The 26,485-nt window shown below is 40.5% G+C and overlaps 1 protein-coding gene across 2 annotated transcripts in view; it reads right to left on the reverse strand.

Moving 5' to 3' along the window:
- Positions 1 to 13,367: 13,367 nt before the first annotated feature.
- tbc1d22a (TBC1 domain family, member 22a) overlaps positions 13,368 to 26,485 on the reverse strand; it is a 133,532-nt gene continuing 120,414 nt past the window's right edge. For both annotated transcript variants that reach the window (XM_031284838.2, XM_031284839.2), the window contains exon 14: positions 13,368 to 13,952. In XM_031284838.2, the coding sequence (XP_031140698.1) occupies positions 13,824 to 13,952 (129 nt within the window). In that variant the 3' untranslated portion in view covers positions 13,368 to 13,823. The remainder of the gene's footprint in view (positions 13,953 to 26,485) is intronic.

Below are 26,485 nucleotides of genomic sequence, written 5' to 3' on the forward strand. Positions count from 1 at the left end.
TCTCACAATCCCATCGCTACGGGAAACAACAACAACAACAACAACAACAACACTGAAAATGGCACGTTTTGACGAACATTTGGATGGTGCAATAAACAGTCCCTCCAGGATTTTGCGATGTCGCGATTGCGCCAATTCACTCAAATTCATCCAAACACCGCGAATTTGGTGCAACTCGCAATTTTGACCAATCACCGCAACTTTTCCACAAATTTGACCAATAACCTGAAGTTTCCCGCGATTTCAACCAATCCCAGCAGTCCCACGTGCCATCAGTATGTGACTCTAAGAGCCAATGATCAAGCGGGAGTGAGAACGGCCAGGGGTTGATCATTTCCTTGTTTCTGATGAAGACGAGACGTGTGTGACTGACTCGAACATCTCACATTTACCAACTAAACGCACAGCGAAAGACCGTGCAAAATATTTCAGACCGTCCTGCCAACCTGTATTTTAACATTAATGTACGCTGTGACGTTTTTTCTCTCTAAAGTCGCTGAAAGCGGCTGCTGTTTCAATCCTGTCGGCTCTCTGCAGTGGGAGGGGCTGCTTAGTTCCCCCCGCGACTGACGCATGCACACACACAAACGCACACAATCACACACGGTGGATGCAGGAAAAAACGGAGATGAGATGACACGATGACCTAAATTGAGGACAGCTATGCTCGTTATTGTAAGTGCAATGATAAGTTAAAGTCCAATAAGTAACGTTACTTTATCAAACTGTATGAATGTGTGTCCCAGGCTGGGAAATTAACTAACAATGTAAAGATCAACAAGCCACTGACACATATGTTCAGATTTGATTCATTCAATAAATTATTATTTTTTGTCTTAAACCCACCAGCGATTTTCATATTATACCAACATTTGCAGCATCCTGAGCCTTTTTAGTAAGGTTACTAGGAAATCTCAGCCCAGAGTAATTTTATTCTCCCCAAAACAAGTTTCCTTTTTATTTTTAAAGAACTATAAAAAAGATTGAAGATTTACAAGGAATATGTTTACAGCATTTACTATCCAACTAGGATGTTTTGGGACCGACTGGCGGGATTTGCTATTTGTGTTGCTTTTAAGTAAGTTATTTCCGCCTATTGTAAGAGTGACATCAACCGTTTTTGCTGTTTCCCACTCCCACATTTTTATAACAGAAAAAGTTGAGCAAGTGAACAAGTCTGGTCAAGGTGGTCTATGGACTCAAGAAGTCTTCCCAAAGTACCAAAGAGCAGTTTAGCTCAGCCTTTTGAAGGCTGCTGTAGATTAGTCATCATTAGTCTATCTTTTCTTCACAGTGGGAGTGGGAGAAAGTAAAGGGGTGTTAACTTGATAACCACATACTGTCTCACGAAGCTGCTCGCTGCCCTCTAATGGCTCTACTAGCCAGGTAGAAAAGTAAACTGGCTGTTAAAACATCCAGAGTTAAATACAAATACCGTTAGTCAAACAGCAGTTTGTGTGTGTTTGTTGTCGACAGCTGTTGGATTTGTATTTCTGCTTGCATGTTTTTCCCCATGGGAAAACTAAAGCGGTCAACCATCTCACGCAGCTCAGATCAAATAAGCACACAGCACAGACCTCCTCACCTGCTGGCTGCTTTGGTGTGCTTTGGCCTGACTCGTCTGCAGCTTGTCAGCTTTGGCAGAAGGACGTAACAGTAGCTTATTATCAGGAAGCTGATTTTACCACTCATTGCACTGGACTGTATTTTTGTCTGTTTGATTCATGTTCACCCTTTTCAGCATCACCATCTAAAATGATGGTCCACACAAATATAGCAGTTCAAATGTGTGTAAAACCCCTTTCACACATGCACTGCAACCCTGAAATTATCTACACATTACCTGGAGAAGCTGTGAGTGAGAACACAAATGTCAGAATGGACTTTACCTGGCCAGCTCCATAGTACAAAGTCTGTAAAATGTTGGATTGAGCCCATGTGTGAACAGAGCAGGTCATTGTCCGAAAGAATTTACAGCGAGCAAGTGGGAGTGTTGATAGCGTTTCCATCATGCGGCTGGCGCAAAACCGGAAGAAATAAACATCTGAGGGTGAAGAAGGGCGATTTACACAAAAATGTCTAACTGGAGAGACGAGAGATGAGATTTGGGAACTTCTGTCGGTAAGGGGTGATGCCGAAATCGTCAGACAAATTTAAGGAATGGCAACAGATTTGGTTGTTTATGACCAAATTATGAACCGGCTACATGTGCCACCTCCTGCAAGATCTATCCCTCGCATAAACCACATTGAGTATCTTATGTAAGTGAGAATGCGTCTGAAAATCTTCTTTTGTGAGCTACATGTGAAAAAGGACAACGAGATAATCAGGTCCGGACATTTTTTCATATGTGAAAACAGCTTAAGTACTGTATGTTGAAATGAAGAACTTGGGTTGGTGCAGGTTCATTCAGGACAGAAAGCAAAAACAAACATGCAGATTACAGTAATGTCGCACCAACAGAGATTCGAGCAGGACCTGTGCCAAGTTAAAGACCTCTCCAGGCCAAAGTTGCAGATACAACCAACATGCAGGTGGATACTTTGCTCAACAGAAGAAACATGCCTGTTAGGGTCTGTTCTGATTATATGCTATCTTTACAAGCTAGGTCTATTTTTGCTAAACTAGTTTGCCTATAATATACTGTACCCATATAAGTGCCTATATGTAGGCCTATTGACAGTACACATGAAATTAATAATTAATGATGCATTGCATACCCTGAACTGTGTGAAGCCGTTGTGCTGCATACAGTCATTAAAATGAGTAAGATAGAGCCACATGTAGCCTACATGTATTTTTACCCATACCTGTCAAGTTTTGGATTTGAAAATAAGGGAAATTTTCCGGCGCCCACCGCGAGCAGTCCCACCACCCCAGCCAAGCTCCAGTATCCCTTACATTTTGAGGTTTGGGTTTTTTGGCAGGAGTGCCTTCCGTCTCTGTCGTAGCGTCCATCATCCGTCTCTGTTTTTTTTTTTTCTTTTTTTTCCCGCGTTGTCACTCATCATCTGACCTCACACACTAACCTCGCGACAACTGCCACCTACAGTACCTGTAGTAGGCTACTGCAGGTGGCAGTTATCGCAAGGCTAGTGACAGAGCTCAGATTGGGAATGTTTTTGTTTTTTTACTCCGCCCGGGTCCGGGGTATTACTATTTTTTAATAACGCAGGTTAAAATACGGGAGATTTACGGGAAAATACTAATACGGGAGGACGGCGGGAAAGAAGGGTAAAATACGGTACTTTCCCGGCCAAAACAGGATACAGGTATGTTTTTACCACATACATCACATAGCGATGTAATTGTGTATAAAATATGTATTGTGAAACACAAACAATATCAAGGCAAGAAGACTCACAATACTTAGAATGTAGCGGCTGAAGACCAACAGCTTAAAGTAGCTCCACTTCTAAAACACTTCCAGTGGACATCTGAGCCATAGTGCAGCCAGAATGCACTGCAGTGGGGTAACACCTACAACTCTCAAAAAAAGCTCAGTTATTCTGCAACTGTTCTGCAAAACTAAATATTAGAAATGTAACACGAAATCCAACCTTAAGTTGCATAATCACACCATACTTAAGAGAACCTCAATACATGCTGAATTAATTTTTTTTTGAATTTTTAAAAGTGAAAAATAAAGTACAAAACAAAAATAAATCACAGTACAGCATGCCTTAAGCTTAAACTGGATACAACTGGCTTAAACTCTTTTTGCGGCTCTTTTTTTTTTAACACACGCACGCACGCATGCACGCACACGGCACACGGCACACACACAATGGCAACTTGCCAGGTGGAACATTGTTACAGCATGAGGTTTTGTGGTGCTAAAGGCGATGCAGCACGGCACTCTGTAAACTGTCATTTGGCATCAGACAAGTCAAGACTGGATCAAAACCAGGAAGATCTTTCACTCCCTTAATCACATACATGCAAGCATGCATATAGTCAAACACACATTTGAGCACACAAACATAAACAGATGCACATACATGCATGCATACTAATGGATCGAGCCACAAACTGTTAAACCCTGGTTATCGTGAGTACAGGAGCACAGTGATGAGGTTCAAAGAAAATCTTTGAATTTTTCAGTTTAACCTTAAACTAATTCAACAAAGGCCAAGCATTTCCTGTTAGTGTGTGTGTGAATGAATCGACTGTCAAGTTGGCAGGATTGAACTGGTTAAGCTAAAGAGCAAGAGTAACACACACACACACACACACACACACACACACACACACACACAAACACACCAGTTAATTACATATCCTGAGTGTGTAATTGCTAACCACTCTGTCTTTATCGCTACAGAGTCACTTAGGCTTAGGCCAGTGGGGTCGGCTGCTATTTTAGCTAACACAGCAGCTTGGTGGCCTGATAAAGGGGGCTACGCACATTCACATAGACACACGCATGCACACTACACACCACAACGTATGAGACATTCGTATTGCAGTTTTTAAATTGATGTGGGCCTCAAATGCTACATTTTCCTGCTCGAAGCCACTCTTACCCAATCACCTTGAAAAACGGCCACCACAGCATCGAAGGGATGACAGCAACTTCTACTGTTGGTGCTGTAAATCTAGGTAGCTTATCCAGTTAAAGGGCTTCATTGCAAAAAGCTGTTTCTTTTTTGGGATGATTGCAAACATGTGTGTTCATTTCTCACTAAAAACAGGTAATTACACTCTCTAAAATACCTGGTCCCAACGTTTTGTGTCTGATGTACCCCTACAACTATACCCCTCACATGAACTCAAATACCTCCTCTTACGTTCTAAATGTGTTCATTTAAAATTATTTTCAACTGGCTGTTATTTAACTCTATAAAGTAGATATTGGTACAACAGTGTTTTCAAGTACTTTAGATATCTATTTCAACAATTTATACATTACTTTTAGCTAAGTATTTGAACTGTTAACTATTTCAACCATATAGCAATTACTTTTAGCTAGCTAAACCATTTACATTTAGCTAACAACTTCAACCACACTTACCCATTATGTTATGCTAACTATTTCAACTTTGTCCATTATAGCTTTTTCACCATACATGCACATTTATCCTTTTATTTTAACCATTTACTCTAAGTTTAGATAACTATTTCAACCATTGAACCATCCCAGCTTTTAGCTAACAACTTTTACAATTAATCCAATACTTTTAGCTTATTATTTGAACTGTTTAATTATTACTTTCACCTATTTTAACCTTTTATCCATTACTTTTAGCTATGCTATAGTAATATAGGTGAGACTCATCATCAGTCAGCTTACTGCTTGCTGAATTTTCTGTAAGGAAAATGCATAAAAGACCTGCAGCCTTTGGGAATGGAGTTCTGGCAATATCATCACTGTAGCAGACAAAGAAACCACGGTGGTGCTTCCCGTGGTTGTTACAAAGGATAAAACTGTTTGTCAAGACTGACGGTGAACATCTGGATTGATTGGAAAAGGCAACAGACTCAGTCATCTCTTGAAAGGCACTTGTGAGCAGCTTCGGTGGCAATTCAGAATATATTAAATATTGGCAACCAGGTCTGTGCTGTGAACTGACTAACAATAGCTAAGAGGAGCACTGCACTAGCAAATGAGACACAAACAGCAGCACTTATGTGGTACGCAATTCTGATTGGGGAAAAAAACATATGGCCAATAGCCTACTTTTAGGGTTTTCCCACTGTAGACAGCACAGTCAATTTATCCTCTGTTTCTCACGAGGTAAACAGTAAAATGTCCCTGTTCACGATACAAAGTCATCTACCAGGGGGATGTGTGCCTGCACTTGCATACTGAGTCTGATTGAAATGAATGAGGGGGTTGAGTTTTGTCTGTTTAAGCACGGCCTTACTATGGAGATGGATTCATAGTGACACAAGTCTTGGTCACCATGATGCTGTCAGTGGTGATGAGAAGACATACATTGGCTGTGATGGGAGCTCTGTCCCGTTGAAGTTATTCTTGATGTGATGAGTAATAAGTCAAAGTTAATTTGGGGAGTTCAGCTTTCCTATCGAGTAAATATATTCCTCACAAGTCTCCTGAGTTTCGAGTCATGCTCTAATTGTGTAAAGTCAAATATAAATATTCACTTCCTGTGTAAATCTTATTTACTGACAGCGAGAAGCTCTCACCCACTGAAGGTAAAACAGATGGCATGTCAAAGTTCATAACTGATCAGCTTCATTATTCTCTGCACATAGTTCTTGATTCAAGTCATCAGACACTGAGATTTAAAAATATGACGGAAGAAATTAAAGGAATGATCAGTTCTGTATTGCAAGAGTTCAAATGAAGTGCATTCTTTAAATAGCCCTCCAATTTGAAGAACACAGTGTTCCATATTGTAGGAGCAGCGACGGGAAGTGTCAGTGGCTGATAAATCCCAATGTTACTTTTACTATTTTACCAACTGACTATAATACATGTCTCTTATAGTATTAAAATATTATAAATCCAGTTATTATCCATCACATTTTTCACACATCAATGAGCAGTTGTGATGACGTCAACTTGCAGCAGCGTCTCATCAACTGGTCTCATTTTTCATACTCGACTCCAGTGAGAAAAGTCAACTTCAGCTACTCCTAAAGCTTTTTCACATTTTGTTGTTGTTGTAAATGTGTCGATTCCTGGCATTAATTCCACATGGTGGCATTTTACCTGCCAGACTAACTTGTAAATCAAGCGTCAGAGCCAGCATTTAACAGCATGTTAAGTAAACCAAAACACCTGCACAGTGACCATGATAATCTCCCAGCTAAGATTTTCTGTGCCTGCTGAGTTTCTTAGCTGAAAGATTATCATGGTCAGTGTGCAGGTGTTCTGATTTATCTTCTCAGCTGGACAAGGACAAAGGACAAAGAAATTGTTATTGTTAAAGGTCCCATATTGTAAAATATGAGATTTCCATGTCTCTTATGATTATAAAACAGGTTGAGGTGCAATATAAATACTGTGAACGTATCAAAACGCTCAATCCACAGAGAAATGCACACAGCCTGTATTCAGAAACTGTGCCTTTAAACAAGCTGTCTGGACTTCCATACGGTTGTGATGTCACAACTATTCTATTTTTGGAAGAAAGTGCCGCTACAGTGCTGTTACAGTCATTCCAGGCTATATTGATGGTGCAGAGATTCAGAGAGCGCAGATGCTAAAGACCTGGAAACACTGACCAATCAGATCAGACTGGGCTTTTTCGGAAGGGGGGCTTAAAGAGACAGGCGCTAAAACGTAGCGTTTCAGACAGAGAAGAAACAATGTGGTTTTTTTTTTTTTTTACATTAAAGCATGTGAATATGTTCTAGTAGAAACCCTAAATACAAGTATGAACCCAGAGATATAAAACATTTATATATTTTATATCTATGATGGAACCTTTAAGACAATAACAGCCGACAGAACAGTAATGCAAAGAGTGAAATATTATGATCACCTGAATTGAGCTAGATTGCATATGCATAATTATGCATGCATATTTCAACTGTAAACTACACCTCCTGTTGAATTCTGTGCTCTCACTTGTTGTCTCTGCAATGTCACCCTGTGTTGGGATATCCACCGTAACTACATGAACATATCTATTCGATATAGCTCCACTATCTGTAATTTTTTTCTGAATGAATGAATAATAAATGAGTACCCAATTTACGTGAATGGAACTTGACGCTGAGTAAAGTTAATGTATCCATGCATTATCTTAGGAGCTGCACAAGTTATCAAAGTATGATTTATTGCTGCCAAAATTGTTGAAGAGTGGTGTTTTCTGGAACAAATTAAATGAATAAATATTCATTAAAATTCACCTACTTCCAAGGTGCATGGAGAAGGGAATAGTCTAAAGATGTCAGCAACACTTGAAGTATATAGAACAACTTTATTTATTATAAGACCAACAATACAATAAAGTTGTTCTATATACTAGTACTGCTGGAGTTTTGACCCCTTTAAAATTGTTGGTTGTGACAGGCCAAGGAAAAGTATGTACTCTTCTGCATCCCATACAAGGCCTGTAAAAAAAAAAAAAAAAACAATTGAAAAAAAGACAGATTTCATGTTTTGAGGAACGGCACAGAATGACTTGACGAATATAAAACAAAGATGTGTTGCAGCTTATGTATATATTTTGTTTTACTTTACTTTAATTATGCCACTTTTCAGAAGCCAAAAATAATTATATTGAATAATTTTCCATTCACAGCACAATATCTTTTTCCCTCCGTTGCCTCGGCACAAACTTGAAATTGAAACTGATTAACATCACAGTTGCCAGTGCCTCCACAGCGCATATAAAATCCTCTCCAGAGACATCCTCAATCTGCGTGTTATCCTTCATTGTGACAATAATGCTGTCGCTGTACAGCTCCTCTTTCCAAAAATTGAATCAGGAAATTGATTTCAGACACGGCCTTCAAATTCTGTGAAAATGCCGTGAAGTCTGCCTCGACATTTCTGCCTTAGCGATCCCAGGATGTTGTAACATTTGCCAGTGTGTGAGCCCTTGATGAAAAGGACTCACGCTGGCAAGTGGTGGTTTATAGGCCTGTAAATTGGTGGAGTTAGGAGGGCATTGGGAGGTAAACTGCAAAGGCTGATACTATAACAGTGATATACTGTGCAAATAAATAGCAAATCGCTACAATATGTAGAGAGGAAAATGGCCGTGAGGAAAACACTAAAGGAAAAGTTGATTTAGCTAATACTTGCACTATATCTTTTTTGCTTCATGGTGTGCTCCAGCTGGTTCTTTGTTGGCACCTCTTCCATCTTTCTTCACAAATTACGTGTGCGTATGTGTGCGCACATGTGCACAAACGGGCCCCTTCCTGCGACCATTGTTTGTTTTAATGTATTTTTAATTTCCCATGAAGTGACTGGAGTCCTCAGTGACCGCCACTCCATAATTGGCTGCCTGTGTGAACATCAGTCAGCCTAACGAGAGCGAGGGAGCTACTACTGCGGGCTGCGCACACACACACACACACACACACACACACACACACACACGTGTATGTTCTCTCATTTGCAAGTGTATGCAGTCTGGCTCTGGTTTTTGTCTTCTGGTTTCCTTCACGTCCTCCGAGAGAAAAAAAAAAAAAACCCACACACACACCAACACACACAGGGCCATTTCCTCCAGAGCTGTCAGACAAGAAGTGTTTACATGTTACATATGGAGATGGTGTGTAAATCCAACAGATACAATTACCTACATGTGGCAAATTAGCACAGCTTTTAGCCGTGGCTTGCCGCACTGGCTAATGCATGCACAGACACGCATTTGCATTATTTTCTGCATTTTCATCATATTGAAGAACTTCATTCTCGGCTCGCTGGGGAACAGATGACTAATATATTATACCTTGAGTTTGACTGCAATTGGACATGAAATATTTAGCTCATACCCTCCATCTGTCACTCATACATGCACACAACAGTTAAGAACAGTACACTCTAAGAAAACACATACAGTACACACATGACGCCTTATTCAAAGCAATTTTGTCATATATAGGATTTATTTACACTTTCTATTTACAGATTTTTGTTTCAAAATCTTCTCTGTACACATTTTTAAATTCAAGAACCACGACTCCTGTCACCCACACGTTCTAGTATTATAAGATTCTTTCTGAGTACTCAAGAGGCAAAAGACATTGGGGGCGAGGGGATTTTTTTCAGCTTGGTTTTCATAAACATATTTTAATGTCGAGTAGAGCGAGAAGGAAGAAAACAAACTACAAGAAATGAAAGCAGCTGAAAATGTTACTTAAGGATACACTCCTGAACATGCTCCAAAAAATGTTTGAAGCTTGTCTGTCTGTCTGTCTGTCTGTCTGTCTGTGTGTGTGTTTGTGTGTGCTAATAGAAAATGGGTTCCAGCCAGATAAAACCTAGGCCTTCATCACCATGGAGACGTGTGTGTGTGTGTGTGTGTGTGTGTGTGTGTGGAGAGACTGGGTTACAGGCAGGCTAATTTGAGATTGGCAGCAAGTGAATGTGTGTTTGTTTATTAAACCATCTCTTTTCACAAACTAGGCAGCTACTTCTTGTTTAGGGGGAACGACTGCATATGACATTACTGCAAAAATATAGAATCTCTTCTAATGATTTGAAAAGAAGGTTGGGGAGGAGGGGGGGTTGTTACAAGCCTGCTCCATTTGCCCATGACTTACACACGTGCACACCCACACATTCACAGAAAGCACAGTAGCTGTCAACCTCCCACATTATTAGTTATTATTTTTTTTGATTTTTTTGATAACTTGTAACCGCACCAACTTATGTAGTTAGCTAATGATGTGAAAGTAACTCTAGGTTACTACTGTAGGTAGTAAACAAGAGTTCCTTACACTTTTACCTCTTGTGTTTTTGGTTTAGGAAGGGCTTAAAAAAAAAAAAAAACTCACTACAGCCCTATGCGCTGTTTCTAGTTACAAACAATGTTCAGGGGAGGGGTAAAGCGAACCATCATCTGCCGAGTTTGAACTATTAAAATGCCCAGAGTGTTACTGTATTAAACAGTTCATGTTGGTGGCTAACACACCCAAAAAATAGATGTGCACAAACAAAAAGATATTTTCTGTCTTTTCACAGCAAAATGTGATACTATTGCTTCCAGAAGTCAAGAACCTTTCAAGTTCATTTGAGGTCAAAAACATAACTAAGGTGTTGTCTCATGTCTCCAGAGTCAGGCACAACTTAATAGGCTTGTCATGTAAACAGCATAACAAAATAAAACCAAAAATGGAAAAGACAAATCTGTGAATTGTAAAACTGAAAGAATAAATCTCATACAAAAAGAGAGAGAGGAAGGAAAAAAAGGCTATAGACTTTTAAATTAAGTGCAGTTTTTCCTCGTCAGAGAGCATAGGAGATGAGGGGCTTGTGAGACTGGTGCAGATTGGATAAAAAAAAAAAAGATCCCAAGTGTGATCAAAGACTGACAGCTCTCACAGAAAAAAAGCACTGAAACTTCCAAAAGAAACACAACTCTCCTTCCATCTCCCCTTCACACTCCTACGCACACCGTCTTTGTGGGCTGGGGTGACAATAATGGATCCTGGCGGAGTCGCAACAGGAGGCTCTAGACGTTAACAGCTATGTGTTATGTCATGAAGGTCTGATTACGCCCCCCCAAATCCCCTAACATTACACCAATATGGTGCTATTGACGTTGGGTAAAACATACCATGTGCTCTTTATGAACAGAGCAACAAAGACAGGAGAAAGACAAAGGTATTGTAAAGACGGTGTTAATCAGGGAGTCCTGTGCACAAGAATATTAAGGTTCTATTTTAATGCACCTGCAGTTTTTGTTCAGTTATTCAGGGTGAATTTAATTATCTGTTTCGGTCATTGATATTTAAAGCCATGATTCTGCTCTATTCTATTGTTTTATTTTATTAACAGCAAAGGGTCTGTCCCTTGTGAAATTAAAAATGCATTTTGAAAATAAAAATAAAAATCAACACTAATTTTGCTACAGTAGGCAGGAAAAAAAAAAGGCAATGACACTCAGCTAAACCTCAGAGTACCTGGAGGATATCGAAACAGGATTGGTGCCGGATACACATGATTCAATTAGGAGAACCAATATGGATTAAACATGTAACTGTTTTTTTTGTTTTGTTTTTAAAGGTGCAAGACTTCCTTAAATGAAGAAGCTGCAAAAAAACACCCGTGCACCTGCTGCTTTCATATGTTTATAGGCATTAAAATGAAGTGACAAGGAAGGCCTTGTGGAAGGAATATTAATCAGACTGATCTCATGAAGTGGCGTATGTATGACACGCCAATTCGTATGCCATTATTGGTGTGTTATAAAGACGCATACTTACTTTTTAGCGTGTTTATCAACGCCGTTTGGCCTCCATTGACTTACATTACCTTGCGATTGCGTGTGAATTCACGCCGTAGGCCCTACTCCCTACGGCGAAAATCCACGTACAGAGGTTGGTTGGGGTGGCGGATGGGTAAAACACAGGACTTTCACCCAGGAGAGCGGGGATCGCATCCCATGTGTGGCGTTTCCTCGCTCTCTTGTTTGTGTAAAGCCAACCCCGTTTTTCTTTTCCTAAACTCAACCGTAGCTTTCGTCTCGAAATAACACGTTCTCGCGATAAAACGGCAAGACGGCGATAACACGCCATGTGGCATGTATGTATACATCCGCTGTATACAGCGTAGACATACACGCGGATAGGTCAAAATGCGTACAGATAACATGCCACTTGGCTTAAGAAAGTCGGTGTGTATGTTTACGCGAAGTCATGATACCACGTTGATATTAAAAAGAATCACTCAATCAAGTTGAGCGTAGCGCAAACGGTGTTACCTGTGTCCTCTTGCCCTAACCTGAATTAAAGTTTTTGAGGTGCAACTACTTTATGGAGAGTGTGTAATCAAAGTGTTTTATTTGGACTTGTGCTTGCTGAAGGAATCACTAAACTATCAAATATCAAAGACTCTTTCAACCTATATCGTCAGACAACATATTGGAACGTGGCATGTCACATTTTTTGTTCACCCAGAAAAATTGGGCCCAAAAGAAAGGAGAGGAAGGGAGAGTAAACAAAGACAGCTTGTATCTTAATTAAGGCAAAATTGTTCATTTGGATCTTACTTCAAAAACAACCCTGTGAAGAAGCACTTCTGTTCTGTAAATATCCTAACTTAGCTTCCATGAGATGATTCCATTTCGGAACTGAACTTGAAATAGTTTATTTTGCCCACGTGCTGATGTGTGCATGTTTCTAAATTTAACGACATATGCGCAAATGTATGTATGTGGATTTCTAGGTTTCACTACTTGTGTGTTCTGAGGTAGTCCTGGGTTCAGAGACGAGGGGTTATTAAAAGATAAGACATGGCCCTTTTATATATAAGCAGGTCGAGTGGGAATAAGTAGCTGTCTTCCTCCAAATGGCTTATTAGCTTCTGTCATGTCGATCTGCGTGGGACTCTGCAGTGCGGGTGGGAGGACGGGGTAAAGGGGGAGGGACTGGGTTGGTGTTTGTGGTTTGTAGAAGGAGGGAGACACGTTTCCCCTCACAGACTGACAACCTCTCTCTCTCTCTGTAAAGTCCTACTGTTAGTTTGTCATGAGGGAAAACAAACGGTGCCCCTCTCGGCACGCAGCAGGAGGAAAAAAATTGAAAGAAAAAAGAACAGGAGAGGTCATGTTCCTTCAGGTGGTGTTGTGACCAGGAGAGCGGGCTCAGATATGTAAACCATCCAGCGCTGTGCCCTTTTGCTATCTTTCTTTATCTTTGCAAACTGAAACAAAGGTCACATTTTGGCCTCAGGACACACAAAAAACAATGTATTGCCATGGCATTGGATTTTCTTTTTTTAGCAGAAAAGAAAAATCTTCTGAGCCAGACTAACCTCCCGGCAGCGCTGAGCTCGTGGTCCTGCATCAGGCCTGAGGTTGTACTTGAGTGGACCAAACTCTAACAAAAAGTTGTGGTTGAAGAGGGTTCTGCACTGGACTGAAGGAGAGCACATTTCAGAGCTGATCAAAGAAAAATAATAATAATTTAAAAAAAAAAGGCTCCACCATCAATATGTTAAAATGCTACACCGCATGTCCTCTCAGTCATTGGTTGATTCAAATCTCTTAGTAGCTGAAAGGCCCTTTGGGCAATATGGGGGAAGGGAGGTTAAGAAAAAGGGAGGTCCTTCCCTGAAGGAAAAGAGGCCTCTAAGTTCAGTAGACGACTGCAGAGCAGGAAAGGAGGAATAAGAGGAGGAGGAGCAAGAACAGGAGAAGAAGGGGAGCAGCTGCAGCGAGCCACGCTCATCATCTCTTGTAGTGGTTTGGCGCGTCAGCAAAGGCAAACTTCAACCTGTAGGCTTCAGCCAGCAGTACGCTCACTTCCTCGTTGCCCCAGTGCATTGTGGGAAGGTTCTGCAGGAGGATCATCAGACCCTGTTGGGGAAAAGAAAAAAAAAATTATATACAATATAAACATAACGTTGCAAGAGGAAGAACAGAAATGACTGAACAGATGACTTTAGGAGAAACATCAAACAGTGATGTGAGAAGGCAATATACTGTAATAGTGCGTTTCAATTGTAATCGGAAGTCGGATTTTCTGAGGTCCAAGTCGGAAACACGCCCCCTGAACTTGGATTTCCGAGCTCGGAAGTCGGACAACCTCCAAGTAACCCAAGCTCAAAATCCAAATCCAAATCCTGTGCATCAACAGTAGTGAAAGCTGTGGTAACATACAGTTATTAGCACTTCTGTCTTATTTGTGTCTCGCTAAATCAGTTGTACACACAGTATTGTCTATCTTCTATCTATGGACATGTTATGCTGTTTTGTATGCACAAAAAACAGTGTAATGCGTTTTTATCAACTGGTATTGCTAACAATGGCTAACCTGGCTAGAGCTAACCCCACAATGAAAAATCAGACTTGTAAAGGGAACGCATTCAACTCGGGTATGACGTCATTCCCAGCTCCGGCTTCCAAGTTCCAAGGTTAATGGAACGCACTCTAAGTGGAGATGAATCAGGAAAAGAAAAGGAATGAGAGGGGAAGTCAGTAGGTGATGCATTTTATTATACTATACAGAAAAAAAAAAAAAAAAAAAAAAAACTGTCTAATTTACAAACTCAGCAGCATAGGTTTAGGTCAGGATCAGACTCTAACATTGGTATTGTGAATCCTCTGTATCTCACCAAGAACCAAGTTGTTACATTTCCTACGTAGTCTAGAAGAAGTTGTACACTAGGTGTACACTTGACAAGGATCGAGAACTAGAGCTTATTCGTCTGCAGAAAATAAATCTGCAACTATTTGGATATTGATTCGATTGAGTAAGTAATTTTTCAAACATGAATGGCAAACATTCGCTAATTCCAGCTTCTCCGTTGTGTTGATTTCCCCCCTCTGTTTTATCTCATTGTAAATTGACTAATGTTGGGTCTTGGACTGTTGGTCAGACAAAACAAGACATTTGAAGAGGTCACCTCGGGCTCTGGGAAATTGCGATGGCCATTTTTTCCCCACTATTTTCTAATGTTTGATGATCAAACAACCAAAACATGAATCAAGAAAATAATCCACTGATTAATTTACCATGAAAATAATTGCAAGTTGCAGCCTTAATTCAAATATTTGTGTTAAGATAAAGACCCCATTTACACCTGGTATTCATGTAATCTGTACCTGGAGATCTTATCTGGAATGCAATCGGCCACCAACATCTGGCGGCGATCTGGCTGCCACTGGGATCAAATTCCAGCTAGGATGCAATCAAGAAAAAATAAAATCCACCTAACAAGTTAAAAGGACACCTAACTCTTTATCTTCCTAGTATCTCATCAAACCCGTCAAAAAAGATACAGACAACCATCTTTCTCAGCAAAGGAAAAATAAGCAGAATCCACATCCGCAGCATTGCTTCCCTTCATCTTGACAACATGTTTGTTGACCACCAGCCCGGCCTACCTCATTTGCATATTGCCATCCATCATATATTGAGCTATGTAAGGAAATATTACACAAAGTGCGGTCAGAAGGGCAACATTGGAATGTATTTTATGTAACTCTCCTGGGTGTTTCTTTCAGATTTACAGTTTGTTCAATGACAGTGAAAAACTACTTCAGCATTCTGTTATCCATCTGTCTGGTCACATCCTGGGACATTGAAACATTAAATGAGGACATAACAGATAACACTGACTAATACCAGGTGCAAAGGCCTGTGATCAGATGTCATTATCTGTTTAAAGTACGCAGATACAGATCGTATGTTAATACCAGGTATGAATGGGGCCCAGAAATACAAAAAAAACAAATGCAACTACAGCACAAAGTATTATTACAGGCTGCAGTTGCATTTGGGATCCCACAAAGTACACCCTTTGGGGTAATGCTAGTGTAGCAGACAGGCACAGTTGGACTTGCTTTTTGTCCTCTTCCTGTGTATTTGAGTGTGACACAGGTGTTATTAAGTCAGTCAAAGTGGTTTAATAACAGCTGTGAGCGAGAAAGAGAAAGAAGATAAAGAGGCAGGTGTGGGTATGGGGTAGGAAAAAAAAATCAGGGAAGAAAGAATAAAGTGTCAAGTACAATTCAGTGGAGCTTAAGCCTTTCCCCAGATTCCTGTTCTGTACATTACTATGTAAGTAAGAAGAGACCACAGCAACACACAGCCTCACACACGCAAGTGACTTCAATCTTGCCAACTAATGCCTGGGAATGAGACGGGATAGCAGTAAGACAGACTGATTCTGATTGTGTGTGTGTGTGTGTGTGTGTGTGTACTATAGATCAGTGTCCCAGGAGCTTTCATCATCAAGGCTGAAATCATTGCCGTGACAACAGGGTTTACAACCAATCCTGGTGTTAATAATCACATCGAAGGACAAATCACACTGAGTCTTCTGGTGTCTACACTCATCTGACTCCTGAGCAGTTTGCTGCCGTCTGAAAGGACCCTGTTGCAAAAAAGAATGTCAACACTGTCAAAGTACTTCCAAATTCCACTGCATATTCCACCCTCATCTTTCTACAACTGCTGAGAAAGTCAAACCACACAAAACTTTACGTGGGTATAGTCACTACAGTGAGGCACTTTGTATTATCTTACCCTCCTATGTATTAAATTGATGGTGTTTGACTCCATTAATTCTTTCCTTTCTCGCAGGTTTTTAATGAGCCGGTGAGACGACCCTGATGACTTTTCAACAAAAAGCATTTATATACTGAGGGAGAGGGGAAAAGTACAAGTTTTCTTCGACTAATTAAACTCAAAGCTGCCATCCTAGCCAGATTTTACAGATTTGTCTGCAGCTGTGTTTCACCTCTGCCTTCTGAATAACTTAAAGAGGAGTTTTGACATACATTATGAAATGTGTTGTTAACTAAAAAAGTAGAAGGTGATTATTTTGTTGACTGACTTTTGTTAGCCGTGGGCCCTTGAAATTAAAACCCTGTTGTAGTATTTTAAAAATTCACATGCGGTGTGAGAGAGCGCTGCTAAAACTAATTTAATTTGGCCGGCGGTGTCGTCAAACATAAAACAAAAATCAGATTCTCTCTAAAATACAGCTCCATATCACTACCATCAAAATCCAGCTGCTTGTTAATTCTACATTAAAAAAAACAAACACTGTTATGGATGCTCCTTTGTGAAGAAGACCTGGACCTTGACTTTGAAAAGGCTGACCTAATAACATCCCCCTTGGTTCAGAAAGACACACTGCTCTGAAGTTTTTTCGCTCTGAGGGATGGCGAACAGAGGAGAGAAAAAGGCAGTCTGATCAGAATTCAGCCTGCTTTTCTCTCATCTGTATTCAATAAAGCAACACTATCAGTGCTCCTCCTTTCATCACTCACCCTCTAGTTCTCACACACACACACGCAAGCACGCATTCCAAATCCAACGTTGCTCACAGCTAAAGGATTGCGTGTCCGTACAAGGGGCGTCATGTGTTGCGTATTTATGATTAGGTTATGTCTGCTCACGTGAAAACATTCTGATGCTAAAGAAAAAGAACATGTTTGAACTGCAGATATCCTGCTAAACATCTGACTGAAGCTGAATACAAATAAATATTTCACTTAAATAGAAGAGGAAGTAGGTAAATAAGGATTAGGATAAGGAGCATTGTTCATACTGCAACTGATTAAATTACATGTAGTTCATGTGTTATGTGACTTAAAGAGCACAGTTTGTGTGTATGTAAGGTATGTATTTATGTATATAAGTGTATAGTAAGTTTTCTGTGCATCGGCCCGGTGGTCCTGGATGCCTGGGGCGATACAACGTGTACTACCCCATTATCCCTATGGAATAACAACACTGTATCCTGGCAACACATAAACTTGTAGTCAAATTATTTTTTACGCAGAGGAGCCTCTTACAGTTGTTTAAGTTCATTTTGAACGCTTGAACTGAGTGGAGAGATTTAATATCAGAACCAGTAACTGTGATGCTGTTGATGTTACTTTAATGCAAACCTTTGAAACAACAGATGGGAAATGTTGGCTGATATTACTGACAGCGAGAGAATGTATTTACTTAATGTCTCGCTGAAATCAAAATTAATTTTTGCTAAATAAAAAAAAAAGAAGTATATCTTCTTGTTGAACATTCCTCCGTGTCGGGACAGCTGTACCTAGAGAGACCCCTTCTGATATTAATATGGACAGCTTACAGCCAGACCTCATATATAAAATGTCCTATTTCTAGCATCCACGGAATAGAGATGGACAAGTAGTAGCAGGACATTTTAAATAAATCATCAAAAGGCACTAATTGCTATGCTACAGGAGAAGGACCAACCGCCGTCTATATCAATTCCTGCTTCAAGTGTTACAGCCGTTAGGCAACACACCCAAACAAACAGACACATATACACATGTGCACTTGTGCCTCGTTCGCCACAAAAGTACACACCCATAGTGACTGAGGAGCTTCATTAGGAGCATATTTCTGCTAGGTAACCATCTGCTGGCTATCACTTCTGTTGGGCTAATGACTTTAATACGGTTTAATTGCATACATCTCGCTGTCAGGGGGGAGAACTCAGCACTCACTCCACTCCACACAGGTGGCAAAACTCCACGCTGAGAGGCCACGAGTGTCTGTGTGAATGAGCATGTTGCATTTGCGTGAGAAAAAAAAGAAGGCATATGGAATCTGTGCAATCCATGGTGGTGGTGTCTCTGTGTAATAGGAAGAAATCAGTGAAAAAGATGATACAGTAAATTAAAAAGGTACAGACGAGACAGAAAAAGGAGACAGAGATGTGTGTGTGTTTGTGTGTAGGTAGCCTTGTGTGTGTGTGTGTGTGTGTGTGTGGGGGGGCGCGGCATGAATATCCATTTATCCCACAATACTGACAAACACATTGATCCACCATTATACTGTATACAGTACGCTCCAAAAGGAAGGCAATTAGCTCTCCATCTCCTACGCTTGGCAAGGCTTAAAGTGGTTAATGTCTATTGATAGTGAAGGGAAAGCAGATTGTCAATAGAGTAGACTCATGCTCTTTCTTCAAAAAGTAAATGGGATAACATAATGGTTACACAGAGAGCCAATTGGTGAGTGAAATTTACTAGCTGTGTGTGTAGCTATTATTTTAACCTGCATCTGACCGGGGTGAGCTGATTTAATACGCTCCATCCTCATCTTCCCCCTTAAGGCCGTTTTATTGTTCTGCGAAGGCTCCACGCAGAGCTTTCGCCGTAGCCTACGTAAGTGGCCTGATGTTTATAGTTGTGCGCTGGTGTGTGCATCGAGCCGGCACGTGTGTGTGTGTGTGTGTGGGGAGTGTGTAGAGCGAGGGAGAAGTGAGAGAGTGACGGCGATTATCTTCAGAGCGAGTAGCGACTCTAGAGTCATAGTGAGAGAAACAAAGTGTCTCCCGTTCTTTCTGACCAAGGTGGTAAATCTTTAGCAGGAAAAGTTAACCCTCTCCTTGATTTCATGTTGTTTATGGAGAAGGAGAACCAGGAAATCAGTCAGAAGTCAGAGGAAATGCAACGCTACCAAGCCACGGCCGAGCGACGTGTAGTTACATTTTTCGAGAGGTGCACGTCAGGCTATGGCGTAGGGTCCGGCGTAGATGCAGAGGGGTCTACGGGGGTACGCCGTCGATTCGACGCAGAAGCATAAAACGGCCTTTAGGTGAATGAGAAGAGTTGCTGATTCACTCTGAGAACTAAGCGTGGGTTGTGTGGCGTAAGTAAAACAAAAGCCACACAATAACCTGAGGCAAAGCAGAGCTGATAAACATGAAGACACCACATTTCTTAATATATGCTCTACCTGGAAAGTTTGGAGTGCGAACATTGGGTTAAATGAAACTATGTTATGTATGCATGTGAGTTACAGATGGCTATAAGAGCTGAAGCTTAAAATGGAGTCAGAGAGAAATAATACTTCAAATACTATTAACAAAGTGACACACACACACACACACACACACACACACACACACAGACAATTAAAGGCCACTCTTCCTGTGAAGCAAATATTCTATTTGCTGGCAGAATGACATGGTGCTAAGTGAAGTGAGTACAATGAGTGCCCAAAGTCCTGCAAGGTGCCTCACTGTCTTTCCTGCGGTGTCAACTACAGCTCCCCACAGCGAGCAACAAAAACCCAAGGGAAATTAATGGGGCAGAGATGACAGGTGTGGTGCTCACAAACATACCAACAGACACACTTTTGTGGCTAAAAATGGCAATCGTCTATAGTAGCTGCTGCGTTTCTTTGACGTTCCACCTCCAACCTCCTTCAACCAACACATCTACATGAACGCACACCGAGAGATGAGGTTGCTCACACAAAGACTGTCACCTACGTGCACAAACACTCCAGGGTGCTGGTGGTGGTAATGGTGTTTTGCAGCACCCTGAGGTGTAATGGGCCTAGGCACGGCTCTGTCAGGGCCATTAGCTTGCTGTAGTTCGTATAATTACACAAAATGGGCACTCTGGCAAGCTGTGGGTGCTAATGTAGGAGTGGGGCACTGTAGCATACGGAGGTAAGAGCTGATGGCAATGCCAAGTTGTCTTGCAAAAAGGTTGGCCGGTAAAAAGCTCAGTTGATTAATAAAGTGGCAGCACTTAGAAGTGTCCCACCCTGCCGCGAGAACAGGCGCACCTTTGCTGCGGATGCAGCGCGCTTGAGCTGCAGCATGGCACATGTTACAGTATGTCAGTTGAGGGGTGCTCAGCTTACGCACAGCTTTACACAGGTAAATCAGTGAGGCTTTTAATTAGGGCTAGGGTTGGGTACCTTTCGCATCTGAACCAATACCACTACCGGTACCTGGAATTCGGTTCCGGTACCCAACGGTACTTTTTTCGGTACTTTCCCTCTGTAATTACAAAAAAATGATTTCAGTTGTAAAAATAATTCCAAACCTATTTACTTAGAACATTGTTATTTATTTAGAATATTTTACACTGACAGAAATTAAACAAAAACAAATCTCTCAAATATAAAAAAAAAAAAAAAAAACTCTCTTCCCAAACCTGTCCCTACAACCTATTAAATTGAATAATTATTCAACTTTTATTCTTGTATTTGTATATTATTCTATTTTAGCCTTTATTATTTTCATCATGACCATTTTTAATTGCTCTTTAATGTTTCATGTAAAGTGCTTTGAATTGCCTTGTTGCTGAAAGGTGCTGTAGAAATAAAGTTGCCTTGCAACCTCAGCCTGTCAGTCAGCCCCCAGGGCACAGAAACTACCGTTGTGCCTGCTCAGAGGAAGTGTAATGTCAATAGCACCGCGACTTTCGGCTCGCCATTAAAATCATATCACAGTGAAAGGTGTCTGCGTGAAGTTTTGAAAAACTGTAACCACACTTGAAACTGCTTCATCGGCATTGCCGTGACTCACTGTGACTTCAACAAAACTGCAGAGCCGACGTAATTTACTCCGTCTGCACCTCTGCGCGCGCGTGTGTGTCAGACCTCTGCTCTTTGTCAACATGCAGAGAGGACAGATAAGCTTGCGCTTACTCTCAGGTACCGAAATTTGGCACCGTTTGATTTCACGTGAACCAATACTCGGTAGTATCGACATGATTCGGTCGGTACCGGTAAAAGTACCGAGTTTGGTACCCAACCCTAATTAGGGCTGCAACTTTTATTTACTTTTTATTTACCTGCAACGATTAGTTTCATAGTTGATTAATCTGTCAATTACTTTCTTGTTTAATCGATTCGTTGTTTGGTCTACAAAATGTCAGAAAATTATGAAAACTGTGGTTTTCAACCAGTGTTTTCCAAAGCCCAAGTTGACGTCCTCAAATGTCTCGTTCTGTCCACAACTCAAAGCTATTCAGTTTACGGTCACAGAGGAGTGAATAAACTCCTATATTTAAGGAGCTGGAATCATAGAAATCTCAACTTATTTTTTTCATGATAAATGACTCAAAGCGATTAATCGATTATCAAAATAGTTGCCGATTAATTTAATAGTTGATAACTAATCGATTAATCAATGAATCTTTGCAGCTCTATTTTTTTATCAGCATTTAAAATGTCTATTAGCGTGAAAGTTAGAGGAAGTTGTCTTATTAACTTTGCTGCCAAACAGCCACCTGCCACTCTGCTGAGTGGCAGCCAGTTACCCCTCCGTTCAGTCCAATCATGATCTTTGTAGTCTCCTATACTGCGTTTTCATCCAGCGGTTGTTTCAATTAACATATTTTTATGTTTCTGTTGTCAGATAACGGTACCAGCATGAAATCGCAATTTAATCGCCCATAACACTACATGTTTACCATCAGTCATTCCCAAGCTTCTGCAGTTTTGATGAAATCCTTATTCCCAAATAGAAAATAAATGAATAAAAAATACGACCCAAAGTACCCAATATTCATGCCTTCATACATTCATGCTTATCACTTTATTTTCCTTTTACATTACTATACCACAGTTGAAACAAATTATTCATGCAGTAAAAACGTATTCCATTGTTATAGTAATGGACCATTTGAGGGAACTGTGCAGTGCAGGCATGTCAGGTTCAGTTTTAAGTGGATAGAAAACGGAGACACATTCACACCTCGCCCGTCTTTTGTCTTGGAAATGTCAACAGTTGTCTCTAGTGGAGTTCTCTTTTTGTACCTGGGGCAAGGGGGGTGGTTTAAGCTGTCTCTCGCATTTTTACAGTACTGCAGTTAGCCACATCTAAGCAGAAGTACACAAACTCGTCATTCTGTAAAAAATGATTCCATTGTTCTGCCAATGGGTTATCAGGTTGTGGGAGCACCCAGCAGTCATACGTTAATCCTCAACTTAGCTACAAGTGATTCAGCTCACAGCTTTTCTTATAATATTGTGTATATAGTATTTTGTATGATATCCATGGAAAGGATATTGGATCTGTTTTGGCAGGAAGTTTAGGAACAGTATTTATACATCTTAAACCACAGCATGAAAAAAAAACAAGTAAAGTTTAATTACATTTTTTTCAATGTAGTTGACCTGCAAAATGATGCCGAAATATTTTAGATGCAAAACGAGCATGTTATAAACCCAAAGCGGCCCACTTGCATAGTGCACTTACAGAGTGATGGGAGAAAGCACTGTTAGTAATTAAATATGATGACTTATGCAATCACAGACACGGTTTTAGTCAATTTTAGTAAATTCCATACATCCCTGGAAGAGAAAAAAAGTATAAATAAAAAATTGTCATTTAACATTCATGTATTTCTAGCGTGCAGTAGATCAACATCAGTCCACGCTTGTGTAAACAAAACTAATTCATAAAGTCCTGCTATGTTTTTTTATAAAAGGGAGAAGATAAGGGGACGTGTGGGATGGGGTTTCAACCTTTGGTAATTTGAATACTGTGGGAGTGTGAATGAGAATGGATGACAGATTGTTGAAAGCTTTGAGTACGCATGCAACCACAAGTGTGGGTGTTAGTGTTGAGGTTATCATTTCGATACCCCAACCCCTACTAACACCTTATAGAATAATGTATTTTAATGGTTTTAATTAAAACTAAAAAAATAAGAGAGTTAATAGATAGTATTCTATGAATACCTTGAATTTTTCTGCTCTCATCAGTTCACGCTCACAGTCAGCAGGCTCAAGTCTTGCACCCATTCTGTACCAGTCAATGCCAGCCCAATGACAAGTTCATAACCTCTGGAAAAAAAATGCAGCCAGAAGCAATCTAAGTACTAAAACAGTTGTCTGTGCTCCCTCTGTGTATTGAAGCATTTACGGTGATATTTTACTCTGCTTGAGTAGTTTCACTTTTCAGCACACACAACTTCAAAACTCAAGAGCAGTCAATATTTAACCATTTGACCCTTCTGCTTCAACCATCACCACCCAAAACACTTTTGTTTTCACACTGTTTCAAACATGCAAAACCACTTCAGAAACGTATGAGCCAATCCACTGCAATGCATTTTTGTTGTGCGTCTACGCTTGAAATACCATGCTGACTACTGCTCAGCAAAATTGCCAATATGAACAGTTCAATGGGCACTTACCATGAAGCGAAGAGGCCCTATGAACTTCAACATACTACCTTTTACAAAAGAAAAATAGTGCCTCAACCGTTTTTCTCCAGCTGTAATCCACTGCCAAGTTCAGAAAGGTTAATGGCACCCTAATCAAGAGTTCATGATCGCTGAAAAAAACAACACAGGAGCAGGAATGCCTCGGTTTTTGCTTCGACTGCATATAAGAGCATTTAAATCTAAAATTCTATATTTATGTCTCAGTTCATGACCCGGCCCATTCCTCAAATCTCCTTTCTCTCTTTTTCTTAAAAGTCTATTTCTCCTTCCTCCTGCAGTCTGTTTATTCCTTACAAGTGGGTCGATATTGCTGTTTATTTGCCATTTTTGTGTCTTAACTGAGTTGAGCATGAGTCAGGGGCGTGCAACTGGCTTATGGGCTGACAGAGAAACTACTGTTATTTTGTTATCTTAGGACAAAAAGTCATAAAACTGACTCTTCTTATCTCTTTTTTCCTCTCTATTGCGGATAAAGCTCAGCCAATGATAATGCCGGTAATGACACTCAGATGGCAAGCTAATCATCCCACACACGATTGTTTTGAGCAGATTAATGCTTCTAGGATGATGCATTCTAGACGCATGCATTGATCAACAGAGCAACAACACGTCTCAGTTGTACAGCTAATAAACAACTGCACTCACATATTTTAGCACAAACACACACTCACTTTATGCCTACCCAATGCCGCACCATGAGTGATCACTACTGACTTTCCAAGCAGCTTTGGTCATCAAAAACGTACGCAACAATAATTCAGCGTACACGCCCACGCACGTTAGCTTTAAAGTGAAGTTTAGCTGTCAGTGATGGAGAGCATGGAGGTGGAAAGAGAGCAATGAAAGACGGATGTCAAAAAATAAAATGCAGGATGGGGTGGAGGGCTACATAATTACTTCTACCATATTAAGTTCTCTCTCATTTTTTTCCCTCTTCTCCTATTGTTTTGGCACAAATAGATTCGTATGCCACATCGGGCGCAGCACTCAATCAGCGGGGTGATTATTAAAAGTTGTTTACCAGGGGTGGCCTTGTCTCACTTTCTACACTATTGACTACAGTGCCATCAATCAGAGAAGCTGCAAACCCCTGAGAGGGTCTGCGCGATACCAGCCAAGTTTGGGGAGAAAGTTATGGGGGAGAAAATGAAGAGCTCTTTTTGTGATAAATGGGGGGAAAAATGGAATTAATCAGAGGAGGGATCAAGCTCTTTACCGGAAATTGCCAGGTGGCTACTTGCTATTGCTCATGCACACACATGCAGATATAAAATACAAATAGGTGCACTGGCTAGATTATATGGTATGATTGAAGTCTTTTCAACACATAAGATCATAAAAATTTGCATGTAGAATGCATTGCTGTAAAGACAGAAAAAAGTGATATTTCATTCCAGTAGAGGGCCCTATGGACTACATCGCTGGCAACACTCTGCAGCATTTGTGTTGGCAAAATAAAACATCTAAAGTGACCAGATGTCCTGATTAAAGCATGAGAGTTCCAGTTTTCAAGCATTTGTCCTGGCGTCATGACAGGGACACACTTTGTTCTGATAATTAGACTGAATGATTTCAGTTTTTCCCCAAAATAAACTTTAAAAAAGGTCTTTGTGAAATGTGTCACCAAGCAAAATAGCGACTTTATTAGAACAATGATTGGGGTAATTTAACGCCAATGTCTCTTTCTCTTTTATCAGCATACAGAACAGTGGCAGGGAAAGCACAAACATCATGCTATACCTCAGCCACAAACTGGTAAATTAGTGTTCTAAATGGGAAAACAAACTCTTCAGTGGTGCAGTAAAGGAAGTTGGCAGTGATCTGCAGCTACCGCCACCCAAAGCACAGAAACAAACATTTATATATAGGCAGGTAAAATTATGCTTATTATATGCTCATAACATGAGCATACTTTTGTATTGACATTTTCAAATTAAGATAATTGCATATTATGTTCCCCTTTATATCTACATTAACAGAAAACAGATGGGCAAAACACAGCAGTGCAATTCACTTGACTTTGTCACTCTGTATAAACGTATTTGGAGATTTGTTTTATTCTCAGTCAATCGTAGACGCAGACCGCTACGATTGACTGACACACACACACACATAGTTAAAATCATACCCTGGACGCTTTATTAGTCTTTCTTCATGGGTTTAGTTAATGGTCGGGCTATAATAAGACCACGTCAGCTATGTAATCGCTGACAACCGGGACAATTTCATAGTGGTTGGTGTAAACAGGCTTTTGTCGGGACTCGGGATACGCAACTCAGAATCGGGACTGTCCCGCTCAAATCAGGACGTCTGGTCACCCTATTGTATGTGCAGATGCTGCAGTTAATAACTGAGGTTTCAAATAAAATATACATAATAACTGTCCCGTCACTACAGAAAAAACTAACTTATGCCAAACAAACTTATGCCAA

Source organism: Sander lucioperca, chromosome 20 (assembly GCF_008315115.2).
Source record: "Sander lucioperca isolate FBNREF2018 chromosome 20, SLUC_FBN_1.2, whole genome shotgun sequence".
NCBI lineage: Eukaryota > Metazoa > Chordata > Actinopteri > Perciformes > Percidae > Sander > Sander lucioperca.